Source organism: Salmo salar, chromosome 11 (genome assembly GCF_965601325.2).
Source record: "Salmo salar chromosome 11, fSalSal1, whole genome shotgun sequence".
In the NCBI taxonomy this organism is placed as follows: domain Eukaryota; kingdom Metazoa; phylum Chordata; class Actinopteri; order Salmoniformes; family Salmonidae; genus Salmo; species Salmo salar.
The window spans coordinates 124,958,161-124,968,398 of record NC_138301.1 but is presented as its reverse complement, the minus strand read 5'-3'; the positions used below and the strand labels follow the sequence as shown (position 1 = coordinate 124,968,398).

At 46.4% G+C, this 10,238-nt stretch overlaps 1 protein-coding gene across 1 annotated transcript in view; it reads right to left on the bottom strand.

Moving 5' to 3' along the window:
* Positions 1-279: 279 nt before the first annotated feature.
* layna (layilin a) overlaps positions 280-10,238 on the bottom strand; it is a 41,764-nt gene continuing 31,805 nt past the window's right edge. Inside the window, exon 9 of the mRNA XM_045711576.2 lies at positions 280-4,918. Within this exon, the coding sequence (XP_045567532.1) occupies positions 4,341-4,918 (578 nt within the window). The 3' untranslated portion in view covers positions 280-4,340. The remainder of the gene's footprint in view (positions 4,919-10,238) is intronic.

Sequence of the window (10,238 nt, the reverse complement as noted above, 5' to 3'; positions counted from 1 at the left end):
TATAATGCTGCCCTTCCACAGGTATATAATGCTGCCCTTCCACAGGTATATAATGCTGCCCTACCACAGGTATATAAAGGTGCTGATATCATCATCATCACCATGGAGACAGGGCCAGGTCAGAGGTTAACTAGTCATTACACTCTACATTAAACTGATATCATCACCATGGAGACAGGGCCAGGTCAGAGGTCATTACAAAACCTGGAGCATAAAAACCTTCTGAAGAAAGAGACTGAGTGCAGATGCTTTTATTTAGGCAGTACACACACACACTTTAAAGCAGTTACATGTAACATGTTTGCATTGTAATTTCAGAAAATGTCCATAATATACAGGTATCTGCAGTAGTAGCGGAATGACAGTGTTTCACAATATATATAAAAAAAAAAAAAAAAATTAAATGCAGACTGTATTTGACAACGAAAGACTATCTTCTGTCAAGATGGGAAAACTGCACCTTCCCTCTCCTCCATCGGCATCACTAAGAGGCGTGGTCATCTCGCCACAGTGAACAGTGACAGACTGGGGGAGTGGCCAATTTAGACATCATTTCCTGGTTGCTAACATTCTACAGTCTAATCTCAGTTAAATTGTATGTGACAAAAACAATGAATGCATAGTGTCGGGCAGGGAAATGCAACTGGCGGCCCGCGGGCCAGATCCGGACCGTTTATTAATTTAGACTGGCTCTTTGATCAATCATGAACATTAATACAAGATCTGCAACAACAACAAAAATCTCAGAACAAAATCTGACGTTCAGTGCCAAAATGACAAACACTACGTTGGTTGTCCACAGCACGGTGAATTCGTGTCTAGTGTTTGAACGGTTTAAGCAACAGTGACCCCGTCTCTGAAAGCTACGACTCTCAGGAACACGGATTGGCTTTCTGTTTCCCTCTGTGATGCTCGCAAGGACTCATTTCCTAATTACGTTTAGCAACATTTAATTTTAAGCGCTTTATTGGTATGTGTGCGTTGCTTTTTTAAAACAGTTCTTCCCGAAAGAATAATTGCATATGTGTTAAATGTCAGACCCCCTGCAATGAACCTTTTATTACATCAGCCCCTGTAAGAGTATAGCTGAACAGCTGTAGGGAATCATTGTACCATCTGAATTGCTGTGAAAGATTTTGTCTATAACAAAAACAATATATATTTTTTTAAGTCTTTTTGAAGTAGGTGAATGAAACTGAAAGTAAAATAGTCTGATGTCACTTGTTAAATCCACTTCAATCAGTGTAGGTGAAGAGGAGGAGACGGGTTAAAGAAGAAGGATTTTTAAGCCTTGTGACAATTGAGACATGGATTGTGTGTGTGTGTGTGTGTGTGCCATTCAGAGGATGAATGGGCAAGACAAAAGATTTAAGTGCCTTTGAACGGGGTATGGTAGTAGGTGCCAGGCACACTGGTTTGTGTCAAGAACTGCAACGCTGCTGGGTTTTTCCACACTCAACAATTTATAAATGTACGTTTAGTGTTAGTTTCCTTACATTTTGCATCATTCCGTTGCATTGTTAGTTGACCTTTCTTTCCTCTGTCACGTTCGTATGGTTGTTCATGAGGATCGCTAGCAATAGTGGATCATATTAGGCTAACCTATTACAAGTTGGGAAATAATTTGGGGCAGGTAGCCTATTGGAATCCCTATGGAACTCAGACCAGGTTCACGACGACTGGACTGGTGTCCTCACAGTTCCATGATTAGGGAGGATTATCAGGGTAGATAATCAGGGTAGAATATATCAGGGTAGTATATCAGGGTAGATTATTAGGGTGGATTATCAGGGTAGATTATTAGGGAGGATTATCAGGGTAGATAATCAGGGTAGATAATCAGGGTAGATTAGCAGGGTGGATTATCAGGATAGATAATTAGGGAGGATTATCAGGGTAGATAATCAGGGTAAATTATTAGGGAGGATTATCAGGGTAGATATTCAGGGTAAATTATTAAGGAGGATTATCAGGGTAGATTATCAGGGTAGTATATCAGGGTAGTGTATCAGGGTAGATTATTAGGGAGGATTATCAGGGTAGATTATCAGGGTAGAATATATCAGGGTAGTATATCAGGGTAGATTATTAGGGTGGATTATCAGGGTAGATTATTAGGGAGGATTATCAGGGTAGATAATCAGGGTAGATAATCAGGGTAGATTATCAGGGTAGATAATCAGGGTAAATTATTAGGGAGGATTATCAGGGTAGATCATCATGGTGGATTATCAGGGTAGATTAACAGGGTAATTTATTACGGAGGATCATCAGGGTAGATCATCAGGGTAGTTATCAGGGTAGATTATCAGGGTAGATGATCAAGGTAGATTATTAGGGTGGATTATCAGGGTAGGGTCTCAGGGTAGATATTAGGGAGGATTATCAGGGTAGATTATCAGGGTAGGATATCAGGGTCGGATTATCAGGGTAGATAATTAGGGAGGATTATCAGGGTAGATTATCAGGGTAGATGATCAGGGTAGATTTTTAGGGAGATTTATCAGGGTAGATTATCAGGGTGGATTATTAGGGAGGATTATCAGGGTAGATTATTAGGGAGGATTATCATGGTAGATTGTCAGGGTAGATTATTAGGGAGGATCATCAGGGTAGATTATTAGGTGACGATTATCAGGGTAGATTATCAGGGTAGGTTATTAGGGAGGGTTATCAGGGTAGATTATCAGGGTAGATTATCAAGGTAGATTATCAGGGTAGATTATCAGGGTAGATTATCAGGGTTGATTCATAGGACAACTGGTCAACACATATTGAACACTATTCTCACCTTCCAATATTTCATAGATTGAACAATTGAATATTTTACTTTTTTTATTTAACCTTTATTTAACTAGGCAAGTCAGTTAAGAACAAATTCTTATTTTCAATGACGGCCTAAGAACAGTGGGTTAACTTCCTTGTTCAGGGGCAGAACGACATGTTTTTAACCTTGTCAGCTCTGGGATTTGACCTTGCAACCTTTCAGTTACTAGTCCAACTCTAACCACTAGGCTACCTGCCACCCCTATGGCAACTTTCACGATAAAATCAAACCATTGTATTTTTTATTCACATATATTTCGTGCATAAAGGCTCTCCAATGCTTTCCTATCCCTAAATAATAAACAAGATCAGAGTGTATTTTGCATGTATTTCAGTAATCCCTGATATTCTGACCCGTTCTCTCCATGTATTAGAGTCTGTAGAGAATTAAAGGTACACCAAATTTAAAGGGATGGCTTTAGATAAAAGTACTGAAAACCCTATTTAATGAAAACTCCACGAGTAAATCTGTTGGCCAGCAAATGGGAGGGATTTCAACAGTTGTATTAAATGTATTCAGCGAGCGCAAGGGAACCACGCGTGCAAGCTCGTTACGCACCTGCACAAGGTTAGTCTGAATACCAACTAGTGAGAAGTGCGAATTGAAGGGGTCTGAATCATGCCTATCATGGTGTTGTCATGTTGTGGTCAGGCAGCAAGGGAAGAATGGGACAAGATCTGAACAGGAGGAGGACAGGAACAGGCTTTGGTGTCTCAGGCACAGCTGGGGTCAAGGTTCATGACCTGACAGTGACCCCTCGGGGGAGGGCAGCATAACAGGGCCATGCACACACACAGACAGTCAGTAGCTGTCACTGTCAGTAGTTGTCAGTATCTGTCAGTAGCTGTCACTGTCAGTAGTTGTCAGTAGCTGTCAGTATCTGTCAGTAGCTGTCACTGTCAGTATCTGTCAGTAGCTGTCAGTGGCTGTCAGTAGCTGTCAGTAGCTGTCACTGTCAGTGGTTGTCAGTAGCTGTCAGTAGCTGTCACTGTCAGTGGTTGTCAGTATCTGTCAGTAGCTGTCAGTAGCTGTCAGTATCTGTCAGTAGCTGTCACTGTCAGTGGTTGTCAGTATCTGTCAGTATCTGTCAGTAGCTGTCAGTAGCTGTCAGTATCTGTCAGTAGCTGTCAGTAGCTGTCAGTAGCTGTCAGTTGCTGTCACTGTCAGTGGTTGTCAGTATCTGTCAGTATCTGTCAGTAGCTGTCAGTATCTGTCAGTATCTGTCAGTAGCTGTCAGTGGTTGTCAGTATCTGTCAGTATCTGTCAGTAGCTGTCAGTATCTGTCAGTAGCTGTCAGTGGTTGTCAGTATCTGTCAGTATCTGTCAGTAGCTGTCAGTATCTGTCAGTTGCTGTCACTGTCAGTTGCTGTCACTGTCAGTATCTGTCAGTAGTTGTCAGTAGCTGTCAGTAGCTGTCAGTTGCTGTCACTGTCAGTAGCTGTCAGTATCTGTCAGTAGCTGTCAGTAGCTGTCAGTAGCTGTCACTGTCAGTAGTTGTCACAGTCAGTGGTTGTCAGTTGCTGTCACTGTCCAACCACTCTTTGTAGCACTTCCCACCCAGACTGCCCTCGTTGCCATAGTAACCCACAGTGGCCTCCTTCCCGTAGCAATCTACACTGGCATCGTTCCCATGACAACCCGGGTTTCTCTCGTGCTGTTCAGGGTTACCATAGCGATCCAGGCTGGTTTGGTAAAGACTGTCTCTATAGTGACTAGTGTTGTACAGCTCACTGCTCTTCACCACGCGGCCATGAAGACCCAGTCTGTTGTTGTACGTCCCTCCGTTGCCATCACAACCCAGACTGTTATCGTACGTCTCTCCGTTGCCATGACGACCCAGACTGTTGTTATAAACCTCTCGGTTACCATGCCGACCCAGACTGTTGTTATAAACCTCTCCGTTGCCTTGCCGACCCAGACTGTTGTGATAAATGTCTGGGTTGTCTTGGCGTCGCCCCAGACTGTGGTCGTAGAGTTCAGAGGTCAACAGGAAGTTGCTCTCTGTGCTGGCCAGCGTGACGAAACCACTCTCCGTATCTCTCAGACCCCCCAGGTTGTCATAGTCACCAGGGGACATGTTGGGGGAGGAGCCTAGGAGAAAGAACACAGGCCGTTACTACGGAGAAACAACAGAATCAGTGTTTCCCTTCCTGTTTGAATGACTCATGGGTAACTGCATACAAAGAGAGTCTGAAAGTGGGAGGATCAACACCAGAGGGTGTGTCTCGCGAAGCCATAACTCTAAAATCACATTGTTGCCACGCCTCCCTTTGAGGTCTGGGGAATTTTGTTTTGTTGAATGGACCGCTGGCTCCCAGTGGCTACGTGTTGATTGGATGTTACATTTCAAGACCCCTCCCCCACATGCCTGTTGGTGCTTTGTGTTTTGTTATCATCACTGTTTTCAGACGAGGTAGGACACATTTTGCAGAGTTGTTCTGTATGCTAGTTTGCAAAATATTAACAATTTATTACATTTAAAAAAGTGCTTTTCATTATACAATAATTATCTCAAAGTGCATCAAATAAAATAGAAAAATAGTTTAGCAATCTAAACAAATATATGTAACCATATCGTGAGAGGTTAGGCCATCTGGTAGAGATGAATCTTAAGGTCTGCTTTAATAGATCCAACAGTCTGAACAGCCCTGAGATTATCTAGGAGTTCTAGAGGTGCGGTGCGTTGGAGGGAAAGGCATGGTCCCCCATTGTTTAGAGCCAGGTCCTGGGGGCATGGAGGAGCTTGGCTTCAACGTAGGGTAGGTTGGAGGTTCGTTCATAGGGGGAGAGTAGGTCTGACAGGCAGGTGGGTCCGATGCCATTTAGGGATTTGTTGACAAGGTGGATCATTTCGTAGTCAATTCTTTGAGGAACATGTAGTCGCTGTAGATCAGCCAGGATGGGGATGGTGGAGAACAAGAGGAGGGGACTGATGGTGGAGAACAAGAGGAGGGGACTGATGGTGGAGAACAAGAGGAGGGGACTGATGGTGGAGAACAAGAGGAGGGGACTGATGGTGGAGAACAAGAGGAGGGGACTGATGGTGGAGAACAAGAGGAGGGGACTGATGGTGGAGAACAAGAGGAGGGGACTGATGGTGGAGAACAAGAGGAGGGGACTGATGGTGGAGAACAAGAGGAGGGGACTGATGGTGGAGAACAAGAGGAGGGGACTGATGGTGGAGAACAAGAGGAGGGGACTGATGGTGGAGAACAAGAGGAGGGGACTGATGGTGGAGAACAAGAGGAGGGGACTGATGGTGGAGAACAAGAGGAGGGGACTGATGGTGGAGAACAAGAGGAGGGGACTGATGGTGGAGAACAAGAGGAGGGGACTGATGGTGGAGAACAAGAGGAGGGGACTGATGGTGGAGAACAAGAGGAGGGGACTGATGGTGGAGAACAAGGGGAGGGGACTGATGGTGGAGAACAAGAGGAGGGGACTGATGGTGGAGAACAAGAGGAGGGGACTGATGGTGGAGAACAAGAGGAGGGGACTGATGGTGGAGAACAAGAGGAGGGGACTGATGGTGGAGAACAAGAGGAGGGGACTGATGGTGGAGAACAAGAGGAGGGGACTGATGGTGGAGAACAAGAGGAGGGGACTGATGGTGGAGAACAAGAGGAGGTGACTGATGGTGGAGAACAAGAGGAGGGGACTGATGGTGGAGAACAAGAGGAGGGGACTGATGGTGGAGAACAAGAGGAGGGGACTGATGGTGGAGAACAAGAGGAGGGGACTGATGGTGGAGAACAAGAGGAGGGGACTGATGGTGGAGAACAAGAGGAGGGGACTGATGGTGGAGAACAAGAGGAGGGGACTGATGGTGGAGAACAAGAGGAGGTGACTGATGGTGGAGAACAAGAGGAGGGGACTGATGGTGGAGAACAAGAGGAGGGGACTGATGGTGGAGAACAAGAGGAGGGGACTGATGGTGGAGAACAAGAGGAGGGGACTGATGGTGGAGAACAAGGTCCTAGGATTTACTCAGTTGTTGTCGATCATAGCAGAGTAGAAGGTGGCTGCTTTTAAGGTGGTCTGTGCAGGCCAGTAGGTGGTCTGTGCAGGCCAGTAGGTGGTCTTTATAGGCCAGTAGGTGGTCTGTGCAGGCCAGTAGCTGGTCTGTGCAGGCCAGTAGGTGGTCTGTACAGGCCAGTAGGTGGTCTGTGCAGGCCAGTAGGTGGTCTGTGCAGGCCAGTAGGTGGTCTGTGCAGGCCAGTAGGTGGTCTTTACAGGCCAGTAGGTGGTCTATATAGGCCAGTAGCTGGTCTGTGCAGGCCAGTAGGTGGTCTATATAGGCCAGTAGGTGGTCTGTGCAGGCCAGTAGGTGGTCTTTATAGGCCAGTAGGTGGTCTGTGCAGGCCAGTAGGTGGTCTTTATAGGCCAGTAGGTGGTCTGTACAGGCCAGTAGGTGGTCTTTACAGGCCAGTAGGTGGTCTGTGCAGGCCAGTAGGTGGTCTGTGCAGGCCAGTAGGTGGTCTTTACAGGCCAGTAGGTGGTCTATATAGGCCAGTAGCTGGTCTGTGCAGGCCAGTAGGTGGTCTATATAGGCCAGTAGGTGGTCTGTGCAGGCCAGTAGGTGGTCTATATAGGCCAGTAGGTGGTCTGTGCAGGCCAGTAGGTGGTCTTTATAGGCCAGTAGGTGGTCTGTGCAGGCCAGTAGGTGGTCTGTGCAGGCCAGTAGGTGGTCTGTGCAGGCCAGTAGGTGGTCTTTACAGGCCAGTAGGTGGTCTGTGCAGGCCAGTAGGTGGTCTTTACAGGCCAGTAGGTGGTCTTTGCAGGCCAGTAGGTGGTCTATATAGGCCAGTAGGTGGTCTGTACAGGCCAGTAGGTGGTCTTTATAGGCCAGTAGGTGGTCTTTACAGGCCAGTAGGTGGTCTTTATAGGCCAGTAGGTGGTCTGTGCAGGCCAGTAGGTGGTCTTTACAGGCCAGTAGGTGGTCTGTGCAGGCCAGTAGGTGGTCTATATAGGCCAGTAGGTGGTCTGTGCAGGCCAGTAGGTGGTCTTTACAGGCCAGTAGGTGGTCTATATAGGCCAGTAGGTGGTCTGTGCAGGCCAGTAGGTGGTCTGTGCAGGCCAGTAGGTGGTCTTTACAGGCCAGTAGGTGGTCTTTGCAGGCCAGTAGGTGGTCTGTGCAGGCCAGTAGGTGGTCTGTACAGGCCAGTAGGTGGTATTTACAGGCCAGTAGGTGGTCTGTGCAGGCCAGTAGGTGGTCTTTACAGGCCAGTAGGTGGTCTATATAGGCCAGTAGGTGGTATTTACAGGCCAGTAGGTGGTATTTACAGGCCAGTAGGTGGTCTGTGCAGGCCAGTAGGTGGTCTGTGCAGGCCAGTAGGTGGTCTTTACAGGCCAGTAGGTGGTCTGTGCAGGCCAGTAGATGGTCTTTACAGGCCAGTAGGTGGTCTGTACAGGCCAGTAGGTGGTCTGTGCAGGCCAGTAGGTGGTCTGTGCAGGCCAGTAGGTGGTCTGTGCAGGCCAGTAGGTGGTCTTTACAGGCCAGTAGGTGGTCTGTGCAGGCCAGTAGGTGGTCTGTGCAGGCCAGTAGGTGGTCTGTGCAGGCCAGTAGGTGGTCTTTACAGGCCAGTAGGTGGTCTGTGCAGGCCAGTAGGTGGTCTGTGCAGGCCAGTAGGTGGTCTGTGCAGGCCAGTAGGTGGTCTGTGCAGGCCAGTAGGTGGTCTGTGCAGGCCAGTAGGTGGACAGTTAGGCCAGTACTTCTCCACAGATGCTCTAAACATTTCACAAAAAATGTAATCCATTATAGAATAAGGCTGTAACGTAACAAAATGTGGAAAAAGTCAAGGGGTCTGAATACTTTCCAAATCCCCTGTAATCCATAGATGACTTGCATTCATTGCTAATCAACCCATGAGTTTAACAGTCAAATTGCCAGGGTTAAAGGTTCCAAAACCCTTCTATGGGCTGTATGTCTATTGATACAACACAACAATCTGTTCCACAGATGAAGGAAGGAAGGATACGACTGGGGAAAAGGTGTTAATAAGCAAAGACGGCATTAACGATAAGTCATAAATTAAAAAGGCAGCACTTCTAAAAGCATATTTTACAACATAGCCTGCTGAATTTGCAATATGTCTTTTCTTTCACGCAACATCCACCATCGTGTTATGGATGAAGCCTGACCTGGAATGTGAGGCTAGCTGAAGCTGGTTAGCTTCATAAAAGCCTGACCTGGAATGTGAGGCTAGCTGAAGCTGGTTAGCTGAGCAGATCTAGCTAGCTGAAGCTGGTTAGCTGAGCAGATCTAGCTTGCTTCGCAGTACACCACTATGGAATTCGCTGTACAAAACCTCATCAAAATATGTCAGTGTATGTTGATGGTGTGTACAGAGCATACTGTACTGTACTTCTGGATAAACACAAGTCACATTTTCCTCTAGGTTGTCTTCCATTTTCTGCAATGTTGAAATCATTTTTGCAATTGATTGTTTTAAGTGGGGTTTTTTTTTTCACGTGCATTTTTCTTGATTATTAACCTTTTGTTTTTGAGTAGCTAATCAAGTACTGACCATTTTGATCTAGTACTTTTAAACCTTTTATTGAAATCGGTTTTTCCTACCTTTAACAAAGTATAGTATAGTGTGTTTTCTTTTGAATGCCTGCATTGAATACCTGTATTGAATACCTGCATTGAATACCTGCATTGAATACCTGCATTGAATACCTGCATTGAATACCTGCATTGAAGCGTTTCACCTATGATGTCCTGGAGGACTACAAAATACCACAAAGTACAGGAATGGGGGACACTCACAATCTACAACTGGATGATTCCTTCATGGTTTCAAGAGGATTAAACCCTTAGCAAGGAGCTAAAAAAAAAAAAAATCTTCCTAGAGCTGGCCGCCCGGCCAAACTGAGAAATCAGGGGAGAAGAGCCTTGGTCAGCGAGGTGACCAAGAAACCAATCACGGTAGAGTGGCCAGACGGAAGCCATTCCTCAGTAAAAGGAACATGAGAGCCAGCTTGGAGTTTGCCAAAAGGCACCTAAAGGACTCTCAGACCATGAAAAACAAGATTCTCTGGTCTGATGTAACCAAGATTGAACTCTTTGCCCTGAATGTCAAGCGTCATGTCTGGAGGAAACCTTGGAACATCCCTACGGTGAAGCATGGTGATGGAAGCATCATGCAGTGGGGATGTTTATCAGCGGCAGGGATTGGGAGACTAGTCAGGATTGAGGGAAAGATGATCGAAGCAAAGCACAGAGAGATCCTTGATGAAAACCTGCTTCAGAGCGGTGGCTTCGGGACAAGTCTCTGAATGTCCTTGAGTGGCCCAGCCAGAGCCCAGACTTGAATCCCATCTAACATCTCTGGAGAGACCTGAAAATAGCTGTGCAGCAACAATCCCCATCCAACCTGACAGAGCTTGAGAGGATTTGCAGAGAAGA